The sequence below is a fragment of the Siphateles boraxobius genome, unplaced genomic scaffold (genome assembly GCF_051911475.1).
Source record: "Siphateles boraxobius isolate OS27281-9 unplaced genomic scaffold, OSU_SipBor_1 48, whole genome shotgun sequence".
Lineage (NCBI taxonomy): Eukaryota > Metazoa > Chordata > Actinopteri > Cypriniformes > Leuciscidae > Siphateles > Siphateles boraxobius.
This window is the reverse complement of record NW_027509119.1, coordinates 506,819-523,019: the sequence shown is the minus strand read 5'-3', so window position 1 is coordinate 523,019 and position 16,201 is coordinate 506,819. Positions and strand designations below refer to the sequence as shown.

General features: G+C 39.3%; 2 protein-coding genes across 5 annotated transcripts in view; both read right to left on the bottom strand.

Annotated features, from left to right (window-relative positions):
* The window catches only part of ank2b (ankyrin 2b, neuronal), a 155,896-nt gene extending 142,700 nt beyond the window's left edge, over window positions 1-13,196 (bottom strand). The window contains exon 1 of one of the 2 annotated variants that reach the window (XM_077201486.1): window positions 12,992-13,196. In XM_077201486.1, coding sequence (XP_077057601.1) covers window positions 12,992-13,036 — 45 coding nt within the window. In that variant the 5' untranslated portion in view covers window positions 13,037-13,196. The remainder of the gene's footprint in view (window positions 1-12,991) is intronic. The other variant, XM_077201487.1, reaches the window with a different exon arrangement.
* Window positions 13,197-14,404: 1,208 nt separating this feature from the next.
* Window positions 14,405-16,201, bottom strand: part of nsmaf (neutral sphingomyelinase (N-SMase) activation associated factor) — a 43,268-nt gene continuing 41,471 nt past the window's right edge. For 2 of the 3 annotated variants that reach the window (XM_077201517.1, XM_077201519.1), the window contains one exon: window positions 16,022-16,128. In XM_077201517.1, coding sequence (XP_077057632.1) covers window positions 16,034-16,128 — 95 coding nt within the window. In that variant the 3' untranslated portion in view covers window positions 16,022-16,033. Of the gene's footprint in view, window positions 15,981-16,021; window positions 16,129-16,201 lie in introns of those variants that run through there. The other variant, XM_077201518.1, reaches the window with a different exon arrangement.

Here is a 16,201-nt window from a genome sequence, read left to right as displayed (position 1 = left end):
CGTTGTACATTGTATTCTTGAGTATTCTGTGTTTATATTATATGCATAATGTATATACATCATAAATTGTCATGTATATTGTGTGCAATGTTTCATATCATGAGTAGTGTGATTTATAGAGCATGTTCCTTTCAGAAACTGGTTCAAGGGAAAGCGCTGTCGATTGAGGAAAACGGGAATGAATATGAAATGGGAAGAAGCAGCTGTCAATCAAAACACTGTAATCAGCAGATGAACAGAAATATAAACTCTCATCAAAACACTTCTCCTGAACACACACACACACACACACACGCCCATCTTCACCTCAACAGACTCAGTTCAGAGAGGTCTCATAGAAACATAAGCATATCTTACAAAGCCAAGAAACCGATCCGAGTCAAAACACACACAGGTTTTGCTCCTGATCATCAGTTTCAGTGAAGAAGCGCGGCTGAAACTCCTGCGTCTGTTAAAGTAAATCACCAACTCCTACAACTCCTGTAACACTGTGAGGATAACACCAGAAGATCCTCATGTTTACCTTCTTCGGACGCCTCCTCCTCCCCGCGAGTCCGTTGAGTTTATCCGTCGCCTCCATCCTGAGACGGGCCTCAGTGTCTTCATTCATCTCAGGGGTCAGGGGTCAGAGGTCAGAGGTCAGGGGTCAGCGGATCCCTTCTTACACCTGAAGAACTCGATAGATCCAGTGCAGGTTCACTCCAGTCTCTCCGGTCTCCAGTTCACAGTGACGGGAGTAACGGGATGAAGAGCGAGGGACTGGAGAGGGGGAGTGGCCGAGAGAGAGAGAGGGTGTGTGTGTGTGTGTGTGTGTGAGAGAGAGAGGAGGGTGATGGGCTCGGAGGGAGGAGGGAAACACAATGGTGTCGCCATGGTAACAACTCACACCAGTGTTTATTAGGAAGCACAACCGGGCCAAGTTGCCACCCGTGTGTGTGTGTGTGTGTGTGTGTGTGTGTGTGTGTGTGTGTTCATATGTATTATTTTAATTTTAAACTATTTCTACATGATGGTTGTTGCACTGATTGTTGACTTTTTATGTATTTTGATTTAATTAAATAATTAAATGAGCTTTTACAGCAAAAGTTCACACGCACATATAATCAGATATAGTATAATAATATGTATATTTGCAGTGCAGTCCGACGGGAGAACTCCCTCCATCCCAGACTGGGATCGGGATAACCGGGATTGAGGAGTTAAAGCTGGAGAAACTGCTGGAACAGAGGAACGTCTCTATATAATCCTGTATAACATTAGATTATCTGAACGTTCCTCGCAAACTTTGTTAATAAAACTTCATATTTCCCTGATTTCTTTTGGAATGTCAGACTCAGAACAGTGTAACTTAACTAACTGTCTGTTTGTGTGTGTGTGTGTGCGTGTGTGTGCGCGCGTGTGTGTGTGTGTGCGTGTGTGTGTGTGCGTGTGTGTGTGTGCGGGTGTGTGTGTGCGGGTGTGTGTGTGCGCGCGTGTGTGTGTGTGTGTGCGTGTGTGTGATCTTTCCACAGAGAGATCCTGCTGATGTTAATGACGGCCTCAGGTCACAGCTCTGATAGAACATCATCACACACACACACACACACACACACACGCACACACACACACACACACACACACACACACACACACACACACACACACACACACACACACACACACACACACACACAGACAGACAGATATGCACACACACACACACACACGCACACGCGCACACACACACACACACACACAGACAGACAGACAGATATGCACACACGCACACACACACACACAGACACACACACACACAGACACACACACACACACGCAAATTTAAGAAGGACAGTTAAAGTCTTGTTAGAGTTGATCAAACACGTGCATGTTTACTTTTTGTCAATTAACCCTTAAATGCATGAATGTTCTGCTAATCATTATTACATAATACGGTCTTTATCGACTCGGGTCTATATGTACCACGGATCTGTAAATGCCACAATAGTATAAAACTCTTGTAATATTTAATAGCAATTACAAACGAATTAAATAAAGGATATTTAGCGACCTTTCAGAACTGGGAAGGGTTCAATTTGAGCAGATGTTTTTTCCCATCATCATCATTTATCTGCTCATATTCAACATCTCAACCATATCTATCGTTTTCAACGTCTTCAAAATCAATATCATCATATTCACCATCTAAAACATATCTATCGTTTTTAACATCTTCAAAATCAATATTTTGATCTCTGACAGCTCCACCAGATCCACCATCAGTGACTCTAATATTTGATTGCGTACAGAACTTGATCACTGAGTTTTACAGGTGATACCGTTTTGTTTTATGCCTGCTGTAATTATGTGTGAAACATCACGTCATCATTGTTTCAGACATCGCCACCTCGAGGAATAAAGGCGAATTGCACTTATTGAGTCATCAGAGATTCAATTGCTGCGTATAAAATAAAAACTTACACTATTACATACATCGGGTCACTAGCGACCCGAATCACCTTTTACAACAACAAAAAAATACAAAACAGACATTCTTTTATATATATATTTTCTTGTTATATTGTTTATAATGAATGTATTGAGGAATTATATATGAATAATTAGGAATATTTATTTTGTATACATAAATATTAAAGGGTAACTAAACCCTAAACCAACTTTTTTTAGTTAATGATCTGTAAGAATGGGGCTTTATTAGTACTGTTCATTGATTCGAGTAACTTTTTTGACATTTGTGTATAAAGTGTTTTAATTCTACAATATATGGTGTAAAAACGTCTGAGTGCTGCCCTCTTCAGGTTGAATGGTGGCTACTGCAGTTGAATTTTCCTATTGGATGTTTGCGGTGGTTCGTGACGCAGCGGTTGTTGGTGACGTAGGCAGGTTTCATACAGAGAGATGCGTCTCAGGTGCACGCCCCCCTCCGCTGGGCTCCGCCCACTTTTCCAGCATTTTTCAAATATTGCCAGTGGGTGGAGTCAGGCTCTGACCAGGGGTTTAGTTACCCTTTAAATACGCACATATATGTATATATATTTAAGAAATATTTGCATGTATATACTGTATATATATTTGTTAACATATTTTATATTACATATAAATATAAACATTTCATATATAAATAACACATTTTTCTTAAAAATATACATGCATGTGTGTATTATTATATATACAAAATGTTTATACACAGTAGACACACATATATTATGTAAAACACAAACATTTTGCATTTTGGATGCAATTAATAGTTGCCCAGCTAACATTTTCTTGTTATATTGTTTATAATGAATGGATTGAGGAATACTAAGAAGTTTGATGTCTGACTTTAACTAGTGAACGAGGGGGAGGCAGTGAATGACGTTCCGGGTCGATAAAGACCTGTTGCTTTTAAGGGTTAAAAAATAATCAAAACAATCTTGTTTAATGCTCATTCAACCGGTTCCGCTCGGAGCAGGTCTCAACATGTTTAATTTAATCAAATGAAATATATATATATATATATATTTAGCCATTTTGCCTTTCTGTTAAACACTGACTCCTGGAGTGATATCTGATGTGGGAAACACACACTGTAGAACGCACTAAGAATAGATGTTCATTTATTTCATTTCCAAGATTCCTAAAGTTGCCAAAGTGAGTTAGCAGTGCCAGCCGGTCCTGAGCTTTCTGGCACACAAAGGGTTGTGAGAATCGTGAATGAGAGGACAGACAGATGGGAGTGTGTGTACATCCACATCATAACCACATCAAAGATTCATTAACCCCATAACTGCCAAATCCCTTTATGAGAATAAACGTGAAAAGGCACTATCCAAACTTAAATTGGTAAAATTCAAGAATGCTTTGGAATATAGATCAAAGTTTGGTCTTGTTTTAAAGAAGACACTCAGTGGATTATTGCTGAAGTGAAAGAATGAAAAAGTTATGGAAGTTTAAATTTACTGTAAATCTAATGTACTGTACTATATATTTATTATTTTACATAAAATATATATTTTACTTAATGTTTTTTACTCTAAAGTTATTATGAAATCAAAGCTATATGTCTAACCAAGATGTGTTTCAAATTTGAAGTTGATATCACAAAAATTGAAGTTCCTATGAGATTTTGTTTAGGCGCTGTACCAAAAATATCCACCAGGTGACACACATTCCATTGAATTTTGTTTTGATGCATTCTCTTGTAACAAATGAATAAATTTCTGTTAAAAATATCACTTCTATCACAAAATATGGAACCTTGAAAATCAGACCTTTCCGACGAAATGTGTTATGTCAAGATTAGAAAAGGTTTTGATTATAAAGTTCTTAAGATATATTTTGTCAAATGAAACCTGACGACGCCCACTAGGGGAGGAGCCTGTTAAAATAATTTAGAGTACCGTGTCCATGATACCGCTACATCCAATTTCAAAACGGGTTCACAGGATGAATTTTGAGTTAGTAAGCTTTCTAATGATACCTAATTTATGAATATTACTAAAATATGTGATGTGAAAAAAGGCAATAAATAAAAGAGCACCAAGCGTCCCGTTAACGTTGACCAAATATCTAGCCTTTTTACCTAAAACTAAACTATATTGTGGCTCATGTTCAATACACATTATTATTTTGTTTTCATTTTACAGACCTGAATTTTTGTAAGATTTTTACATCAATCATCATGAAATTTGGATTGATTTACGAGCACACACCCCACAAAAAAGTATAAATTATACATCAGGAAAGTACTAATATTGGTGAATAAATTCAATGGGGCCTTGATAATTGTGTAACATCTCTTTAATTACTATAGTGCAGCTGTCATGATCTCAGACAGACACGCTGCTCAAGGTTTCGCGCGATTACATATGCATCACTGAGTCCATTCATAGACGTCTATGGGCTCAAAAACATGAAGTGCAGTCCTCGCTGCATTCAAGCAGTGTTTGAGTCACTGCATACTTAATGAGTTCCAACAGACTCGGTGTAATCACCGCTCTATACTCGCACACTCAAAAAAGTGCTTATTAAAAAATTACAAAAAGAATAATTGTATCTGGTTCATAGGCATCCAAAAATTGTTATTTTTGTGGTATGAAAGTTCATATTTAGGGATCACATAAAGGTTTGTTCAAGACTGGAGAGTGTTTGAGTGTTTTTTGGCTTGTAAATCAAAGGACCTCCAGCCTACAATCAACACCCAATCTAAGCGTTCTTACCTTGGAGTAAACCTTCTCACGACCACATGAATCAAAACACCATTTTTGATGAACCAAGTTGACTATGAACAAGTTAGAATAACTTTTGCAAGATATGCTGGAGGTTGTACTGTGCACCAAACAGGTAAATCTTAAATCAGCATAGGGATGAGGCCCGGCATTGAGAGGTTTTTCAAACTAAGCACTGGGGTGCACCAGGGTTCGGTGCTCGGAACCTTTTTTTTGTGTTGATTTTCACAAATGTGAGGCGATCTATCATCAGGCACATTGTTCATTTCATCAGAAGCATCAGTGTGAACAATATGAACAATGTGAGGAGTTCATGAACCAGAGCCCCACACTACTCCACCTCCCCCAGTGAAAGAGAGACAGAACATGTGTTCCTCCCCCACTCGCCTCCAGAGACACATCCGATATACCAAACTACACTACCAGTCATCTAACTGCTACCAAACATCCGTTAGCTGGTCTGAACTGGTTTCTCCACTGGGATGATCTAAAAACTCAGCCTTACCAGCCAGTCGTCCAGTACGTCACTGCATTTACTTATTTGGACCGACCAAATTGGAGATTTTTAGCAATTATACCCCATACTACATGGAGTGAAAGACCAAGATGTTTGTGTTTGTGTGAGTGTGTAAGAGAGAGTGTGTGTGCGTGTGTGTGTGTGTGTGTGTGTGTGTAATTACTTAACTATATTTTGGGGGGAAATTTGTACCCAGAAGTGACAAAACCCTGACAAAATCTCCAAAACCCTCCTTTAGGGACGTCCTCATTTGTAAATCTGGTATAAAAATAAAATAATTAAAGGTTTTTAATGATGTAAAAATGCAGAAAGTCAGGTTAGTGTGTGTGTGTGTGTGTGTGTGTGTGTGTGTGTGTGTGTGTGTGTGTGTGTGTGTGTGTGTGTGTGTGTGTGTGTGTGTGTGTGTGTGTGTGTGTCTGTGATGGGTAGGTTTAGGGGCCGGCTTAGTGTAAGGAGACAGAATATACAGTTTGGACCGTAGGAAAACCATTACATCTATGAAGAGTCTCCATTTAGATAGCTAATTAAACGTGTGTGTGTGTGTGTGAGGTATGAGCACGTGTCTGGGAACCTTGATCCCTGCTGGGAAACTTCCAGGCCTGGGGAAAAAGTGTTGCCATAGTGACACATTTAAGTGAATATCCATAGCAACTGCCGCTGAAATGCCCGGTCAATATAATATAAGCAATATTAGGGAAAATATTGAAGGGGGAGACTGTTGTATTTATATTAGGAGAAGATGATAGGATGAAGGTTTTTATCTGATAATTACATTGAAAACGAAAAACGATGTGTGGAATCATTTGTGTGTGTGTGTGTGAGAGAGAGAGAGAGAGAGAGAGAGTGTGTGTGTGTGTGTGTGTGTGTGTGTGTGTGTGAGAGAGAGAGAGAGAGAGAGAGAGAGTGTGTGTGTGTGTGTGTGTGTGTGTGTGTGTGTGTGTGTGTGTGTGTGTGTGTGTGTGTGTGTGTGTGTGTGTGTGTGTGTGTGTGCGCGTGCGTGCGTGTGTGTGACATTAATAAATTGAAGCCGTTCTATCCAAACAGTAAGCACAATTATGTAATTTCCTCTAAACAACAGACTAATAAAATCAATATTTCATGAACAGTGTTTCATGGTCAGTGTTTGTGTGATAGTAGTAGTAATCCACAAGAGGGCAGCACTGCTTTCTCTTCACACTAAAATCATTATTACCATATTTTACATTTAGGACCTATTTTTTTCTTTCTTTCTTTAACATATGACATTGCATCTAAAATGTAGCACTGATGGTCTCTCAAACAAACAAATCAAATTATTATTATGATTATTATTATTATAATAAATGTTGAGGATGATTGTTTAGTTGTATGAGCACTATTATGGTGATCAGTGTACCGGTTGGACCCTGTTCAGATAAAACTCCTCCAGCTCTTACAGTTCTGTTTCGTTCTTACTGACCACCAGAGGCAGTGCTTCCCACTGAATATTATCTCTCTTTGTCTTCATGCACAGGTGAGTCGAATAACAACAAAATCATCACATGACCAGGTATGTCATGGGGAACCCCTTTATTTAACCCCGTGACATCCCGCAAACTGTCCCTATAATGTTCTCGCATACGTGCAAAGATTGCAGGTTGAAGGAAAACTTTCAATCAGAATACCTTGGATTCCGTCTTGCACAGCCTCGTAACAATCATTTTAGTTGGAGCCGTGCTTGTGGTCCTCCAGAGGCTGTGGCGGATTGAAGACAATCTTTACTTTGTTGGACACATCTGTTTATTCCGGTCGCTGCCAGAGCACGGTAAGTTGCTTACATATGCACCAAAGATTGTTTCGTTTATGAAACGTATATGAGTGGCATCTCAGAGTGGTTTCACTCCATAGAAAAGCCATACAGTGATTAATTATCGCTAACAGAAAGAGTGTGTGCGCTCCAGGAACAACAATACAATCTTTTTGTATTGTAAATTGTATTGCACTGCATAGCTGGTTGTATTCACATTGAGCATTCAATTTAGGTAAGTAATATTTTTAAAGATTACATATCCTTACACATGTAGCTATATACATTATTTAATTGTTTTATGTTTGTTTTTCTCTTATATAGGTATATATATTTTGCAGTTGAATCATATAACAAGTGTTTTCGCTCAAGTGTTTTTCTGTACTGCTACCTGGTACTTCTATTAACAGTGAGCTAAAGCATTAGCAATAATTGGGCTGTTTAAAAAATAAAATAAAAAAATTATTCTTTCGGTACCTTACTGTTATAGGATTTTATAGTGTTCTTGCTCGGGCTTCAGTAAAGCACTGCTGTGGCAGTATGGAACAGCTTAGCCTGACCAGCACTGTGAGCAGGGACACTTTACAGCAGGACGATGGACATGACTGCTGTCCATCCTGCTTAGGCTTGGATCATTTGAGGCAGGGCTTCACTGAGGATGTCTATATGAATTGTAGCACCATGGCGTGAGAGCAGAGAACTTCCAGGCTAGCTGCAGTAGCGGGACTCTTGACCTCAGATGCGCCTTGGCAGGTAAAAGTGGCGGCTAAGCGAAAAAGGGTGAAAACAGTAAGTGTCTCCACCAGTAAGAGATACAGTATAATATATATAAGGAGGATTCTTTAGCCAATAAAGTGGAGGTTTTGACCTCAGAGTTTGCCCAGATTAAGTCCTTAATACTAAATCTGCAACCAAGGGAGGTACCATCACAGATGTTGGGAAATCCCAGTAGGAAATTACCCATTCCAGAGGAGGATGTGCTGTATCGGAATTCTTATCGGAATATCCACTCTCAGTTCTCTCATGATGACACTCAGACCATGGCACATAGTTCAGGTGAATGAGTGATGAGACAAACCCTCCAGATTGCGTTGGCACGCTTAGGCCTGGACACTGCCCCTTGTCAAGCCAAGTCAAGTCACATTTATTTATATAGCGCTTTTTACAATACAGATTTTTTTGGAAACCTGGGCAAGCCTCAAAAGCAGTGCAATTGGCTCTGAAGCACTTTGGTCCGGCCCTACTGAACCGCCATATTCTCATCAGAATGGACAATACATTAGTGGTATGTCATATCAACCATCAAGGCGGCACGAGGTCCAGCCAGTCTCTGAGAGTAGCATGAGACCTTCTGACATGGGCCTTCCCTCGGTTCGTAAGCGTCAGGGCGATGCATATACCAGGAGTGTCGAATGTGGTGGCAGACTTCTTGTCTCACTACAGACCTTCGCCAGGAGAATGGAAACTCAATCAATAAGTAGTTCAGATGATTTGGCAACGATTTGGCAGAGCACAGGCATAGAGATATACTCTTTGCCTCGGAGACCTTGACCCACTGCCCCCTGTGGTTCTCCTGGACAGAGAAGTCCAGCCCGTTGGGTCAGGATGCACTTGTGCATGCTTGGCCAGATCTTCTACTCTGTGCTTTTCCCCCGACCCCCTTAATTCTGCCAACTCTCCACAGAATACTTCAAGGGCACCACAGGATGCTCCTAGTGGCACCGAACTGGCCAGGCAGACCTTGGTTCCCAATGTTATGCAGGCTTCTTAAAGGGGAGACCTGGAGCCTACCCAGGAGACAGGACCTGCTCCTTCGGTTGCAGGGGCAGATTTGGCACTCAAGCCCAGATCGTCTACAGCTCTGTCTGGCCGCTGAGGAGCCAGAATTACTGTTGAAGTCTTGTGATGTTAAGGTACAAAACACAATCCTGTATTCTAGAGCACCTTCCACCAGGAATATCTATGCTTGTAGGTGGAAGCTTTTCACTGATTGGTGTACACCAAGAATGTTGGTCCCAGAGCACTGCCCTGTGCCAATGGTGTTATGTTTTCTGCAGTCCCTGCTAGACAACAACAGGACACCCGCTACCCTAAAGTTATTTGTGGCTGCAATTTCTGCCCAGCATGTAAAGGTAAATGATCAATCACTAGGGTCACATATTGTAATCACTTGATTTCTAAAAGGTGCTCAGCGATTGCACCTTGCCCCAACTGTTAGGGTGCCTTCATGGGACCTCAGTCTGGTTTTAAGAACACTTACACAACACCCCTTTGAGGCAATGGAGCATTGTGACCTGAAGTGGCTCTTAAAAAAGACTGTATTGCCTTTTGGCAATAACGTCAGCCAAACGCGTTGGTGAGCTCCACGCATTGTCAACCAATACGTCCTGTATGCGTTGAAATGCGGATGGAACAATGGTGACATTGTGGCCTAACCCCTCATTCCTACTCAAAAGGCTCTCAACATCATTTAGGAATCAACCAATTGAGTTGGTAGCACTCAATCGTTCCGTGTCTGACACACAAGATGGCAATCAAACTGAACAATTATGTCCAATGCTGAGAGCCACAGAAAAACTGCAACAGTCAGACCAACTCTTTCTCTGCGACGGCAGGTCAAGAAAATTCGACGAGAAGTATCTCAACATCTTGGGCAGCATTAAAAGGTGTCCCTCCAATGGACATTTGTGCAGCGGCTAATTGGTCATCCACTGATACCTTTAACAGATACTACAGAGTTAATGTGCTATGGTGCTATGGAAGTGGCAAACCTGTTGGGACCCTCAACTTCAGCTTAAGGTTAGGAGTACCCTCCTCGTGACCTTGAGCCATCCAGTGTAGAGCACTGCCTCTGGCGGTCATTATGAACGAAATTGAACGAGAGTTATGTATGTAGTTCTGGATGACCACCAGAGCTCCCTGTTACTCGGAGTCTCACTAGAAGATTCTGCAGAGACAGTTTGCGGGATGTCACGGGGTTAAATAGAGGGTATACCCATGACATACCTGGTCATGTGATGATTTGGTTGTTATTAGACTCGACCTGTGCATGAGCAAGAGAGATAATATTCAGTGGGAAGCACTTTGGCGGTCATTCAGAACTCATAGAACCGAAGTTACATACGTAAATCTCGTTATGTTCAGTTGGTTTTAGTTTTCATGGACATTCAGTTTGTTGTCATTAATTACGTCTTCCTTTGTTTGATTCCTGCCACTCCTTTGTTATCATGGCCACCGTAATAATGATTTTGTTTGTTTCATCTGTGTATTGTCAATTATCTTTAATTGTGTCAATTGTGTTAATTGTGTAATACAGAGCCTTGAGGGACTCCTTTGTTAATAGTTAGAAGCTGAGATAATTGTTCAATATGTACATGTTGGGATCTACTAAATAGATAATTAGAGAACCAAGATAAAGTTAAATTAGATGCGCCAATAATACTACATAATCTGGTTTACAGAATAGAGGGATCAACCGTATCAAAAGCTTTAGCTAGATTAACAAAAATAGCTGCACAAAATTGTTGTGTATCTAGAGCATTAATATCGTTCATAACTTTTACAGCTGCTGTAATGCAACTAAATGATGAACGAAAACCAGATTGAGCAGATATTTAAGATGGAAAACACTTGAATGAATCTCAAAAACTCCAGTGTCATCATTTTCTGTCAGAAAAAGTGAATGGGATTCGTGAACTGTGTGTCCAAAGTCATTTGTTCCGTTGTCTAACTGGCGCTGGTGACCAACTGAAGCTGAAGTTAGTCAGTGGGAAGGAATTCTGACAAACACAAGAGCCGGGAAGAAGGCTTGGTTTTACAGTGAAGAGGACAAGGCTGAGTCTTTGTTCCAGAAGGAACCAACAAGGAGCCATTCACACACACACACACACACACACACATACACACACTGTACTGCACTGCTCATGAATGCCCGTGTCGAACAAAACAAACGCAGTCGCTCTGCGAACTTCATACGTGGGTTGTGGACAATTTGAGATATTCCTGATTAAAAAGGTCCCAAAGGCGAGGATAAAATCACATAATAAACCCCAAACTAGCCCAGATCCCACTTCATGACGAGATGCCAGTTAAATATACTTTTTACACATGGGTTTATATGTTGCCTTACAAACTTACATTGTTTTAAAATCTCAATTCGTAAAGAAAACTTTCAAGTATACACTTCAAAGTGTACTTTCATAAAAGATTGGCTAAAAAAAGTATCTCAGACAGCAACATAGTGTCCGGCCCAGATCCGGCCCACCTCTGGGTCATGTGGAATCCACCGGATGGTACCGGATGTGGGCCGGATCTAGGCCGACACTATGTTGCTGTCTGGGATTCAACTAGCAAACTATCAGTATATAAGTTCACTTGTAGTATAGTTGCAGTACAAATGAAAAACATAGTTGTGTACTCACCGGACATAGATAGAATACAGACCCTTGAAAAGTGCTGGATGTGGTTAAGAAACTGCATATAAACTGCAAACTGTATATATAGATTTGGACCCTGTCCTAATTCACTTTCATTGTATGGTAAGAAGAAAATCAAAGTGTTTGGGAAACACAGGAGTCGAGTAAACGATTACAGAATTTTATCTTTTTGCTGAACTATTTTTTTGAACTTAGATCGGGTTGAGTGAATGATTCAATGACTCACCCATAAAGACTTCACCTGTTCCAGTACAGGATGAATCAGCGTTTTTGAACAAATCTCTTGAATGAACGATTCGATGACAAACACATTTTAAACAGTCGCATGTCGCCACCTACTGGTGTAACGATGTAATGATACAATCTTCATTTGAAGCGTCAAGTTTCTTTCCAAAGGTGATTTACTCTATTTTAAACACTGATCTATACATCTATACAAAATATCTATACATGACAACGGCTCTTTCCGAATCAGAACACAGATCTGAACGTTCCTGTATCTGGGTAAGCAAATTAATGCCATCAATCAAAAGTCATATTTACTGGATTATCGGAAAACACCCTCAGTCTGGTCCCTGTGCATTAATCTGAGCTATGGGAAAACAATAATTAAGATTCCATAGTTTCATAGTGTGTGTGTGTGTGTGTGCTCCTGTGCTTCATCACCTGCTGAAACCCACATGACTCACAGATTAGCAGATTTAACCCTTCAAACGCAAAAGCACTAAAGTACTTTTGATGAAGTACACAACATCTGAGTTGAGATCTAAGACACAATCAGTGTACCACCAATAGTTATTTCCTAAATTCTAAGATTAATTAATTTACTTCTACTGCATAATAACATCAGCGTGAAAAAGAAAGAGATTTTCCTTTTTTTGGCATTGAAAGCATTCTTTGAAAATTGAGTCAATAACAATAGAACCCCATTAAAGTTTATATACATTTGTTGGCTTTACAAGCTGACCTTCACCGTCACAAAGATATTAGTGTTCAAGTAGCTCGAGAATGGAAATGCATCATATGTGCGCGCGCGTTAGTAAAGTCAGTGCCCGCGCTGCTCTACCTGTGCTGTCGGACACGCGCTCTCTGGTGCTTTAGGCGAAGACATGTTCCTCTCTGTTTCTCTCTGTTCCTCTCTGAGGATCTTCAGGCTCTTCTGCTGCGTTCATGTCTTCAGCTGGATCAGCACACACACACACACACACACACACACACACACACCACAGAGCGAGAGCGTGACTTTGGTGGGAGATATTTGCCCTCACATTGGACGGATAGCAGTTGCATTCAATTCCCTCGTTTAACTCTTTCCCTGTCAGCGGTTTTTTAAAAAGTTAATAGACACCGCCAGTTTTTTTTTTTTTACAAAACTTTCATGGCCCCCAAAATATTTTGTTGCCTGAGTATCTGAACATGCACTATGTCAAAAGAAAGAACAGACCCTCTACTTTTTATTCGCTTCATGCTTTCTTTTTATCAACACTTGAATGTGGGCAAGTTTAATAAAAAACAACATTTTGAACCAAAAGCTGAGAAACTCATGTTTTTATAAAAGACAGATCGAAAGTTCCCCTGTACAATCAATAATTGTATCCCTTAAAACTCATCTTTGATCATCAAAATTACATATTTAAATGTTTTTTTCCTGGAAATGTTTATTGTCACGCCTTAAACTATCTTGAATGTAACTCGACACCCTTGGCCTAGTAGGCTATACATGGTTCAATGAATATGCAAATTAGCCCCGCCTCCACTCACTCAGCTCAGAGATCCACCCGTTGACGATCACACGTTGATCTGATTGGTTACAAGGTAGTTTGTGACGTCAGAAACACCAGCGATTTCAAAGCCTGTTTTTGAGACTGTCTTTGGTTCACTGCAGTTTTAAGGAGAAAACACTCAGCAATGCTGTCGACTTATGAATTTACACACGGTTTGTCTTAAAGCGTATTAAAAACACCACATACACGTATAAATGATTTTCACCACAGGGGGACAATTTGAACATTTCCAATCAGGTGAAAAAAATATAGCTGATTTACATTAGAACATATAAGATGTCAAAATGGAACCTGCTAATACCAAGAAAACAATTACAAAAATTCAAATAGCAAAAATGTAAAGGTAAAGTACAATATAAGCCTATATCACGCCATTGATTTTGTAAAAAACAGGCAGTTTTTCTCAGAAGCGTTTTTTTTTCTTATCGCAGCGTCGAGCGGCTACAAAATAGCGGAAAAAATATCACAAACTGTAAGTGAATGATTTCATAATGCTTCTTCTGTAAATGAGGTTTTATATGGATAATGTTTTTATAACTCTTACTGGTGTGCAATAGCGAGTGGGCGTTGACACGGATTCCTGTGCAGTGACGTTAGCCAATCAGAACACTGGCAAGCCTTAAAGGGGCGGCGCCTTAAAAAACGCATCATCTCAGACAGAGGCTCAGAATAAAGACTGAAAAATAATCCACATGTTTTTTTGTGTGTGCAAAATCTTTATTAACTTTGCAAGTGAACCACAAGGAACATATGACATGAAGGTGACTGCTTTCTCACTGACTCTGAATGAATGCCAGTGTAGATCTACTGTGTTCGTGTGTTTACAGCTATTACAAAAATGTAATGAAACTTTAGTTTGGCTGACAATTCCCCGGAAAAATTATGATAGCTTCGACTTTTTCAAGTTTAAACCATCACATAAACTAAACATGTCAGAGAAAACACTTTTACTCAAAACTTTAACATAAATGATGAAAAACAGTTGTCTAACAGCGCTTCACACGTTCTGTTCTTGCTTTACTTTGGATACACAATATTGAGAAGACACTGAACTGATGATTCCTTATGTAATAATTATCAGTATCGCGATAAAAGCTTTATTATGCGATATAAATGCAAATGTATCAGAATAAGGGTCATTTTTATCTATAGTTTTGCGTAATTGCTCAGTATTTAATAAAGCTTTTAAAAGAAGAAACAGTTCGATGGAACGGAGAAACAAAAACACAACAACCATTTCTAAAGTCGTTTAATTTCCAGCAGTTAAAAAATACACAGTTGAGAAGAAATGAACAAAAAAAACCCAGAAACATAATTTAATAAAACATGCTGTCCACACGTTCAAAATATTTCAAAAATGCAATTTTTCATAGTTAAAGGGACAGTAATAACCGTCTCTTAATAACTCGTGTGCTCATTGCATAATCCTGCGATATGAACTCCTGTAATATTTAACACACACTAAATGTTCTTCACTGAAGAGCATTTCTTCAAGGCATATTATTATGACATAAATAACAGTGTATGAAATATACAGTTCGGATACAATATATACAAATGCATCCATAACTTGTCAAGATGTAATACTATATTTTATTGAATTACAGAAGGTTTTACTCTAACCTTCACTTTAAATATATCGTCATACATAACTAGTGTAATAATTAGTATGCATATATTTTAGCTGAACATGCGAGCATAATTAAAGAGAGGGCATTAATAATAACGCTCAAGTTTATAAGATTAAAAACTAAGGCACATTAAAAAAATGTTTTTGGCTCAAAAACTGCAGCAAACTTGAAGGACATTAAACATAGTCCATATATAATAACTACTTAATACTTCATATACATCTTCTGAGACCAACTCGACACCTTTATTATTATAGGTGACTAAGAAATGTTCCGATTTATAATATTGATGATTTGGTAATTATATGAATATAAAAAAAAGCAATAATAATATTGACAATCATAATAGGTGGATTGATTGTCTTTACTTAATCATGTGAAGTGTTGCTGTTTTTATGCATGTTGAAGTGGAAACAGGACAGATGTTATACATGTATTATATAATAAAATAAATCATTGAGCCAAATTTGATGAAAACATTAATTATGATTAATGTTCTTCAGTTCTAAAACACAATAAAAATGCTAAATAATAATGTAAAACAGCGGATGTAAAACCCTGCTACTGTATCTGTGCAGTCCCAGAAACTATGAGCAAAAACATCAAGGATGTTGAGTAATGTCCATTAGAGTGTGTGTGTGTGTGTGTGTGTGTGTGTGTGTGTGTGTGTGTGTGTGTGTGTGTGTGTGTGTGTTAATACTGGAGTTTCCACAGACTGATCTGCTTATCCAGACCTCCAGTGATGATGGAGCTGCACTGATCGTTCATCCACACACACGTCACTGCACCTGCAGGAGCACACTGGGGTTAGGGAGGAGCATCATCACTACACAGGCATCATCACTACACATGTCCCCTACA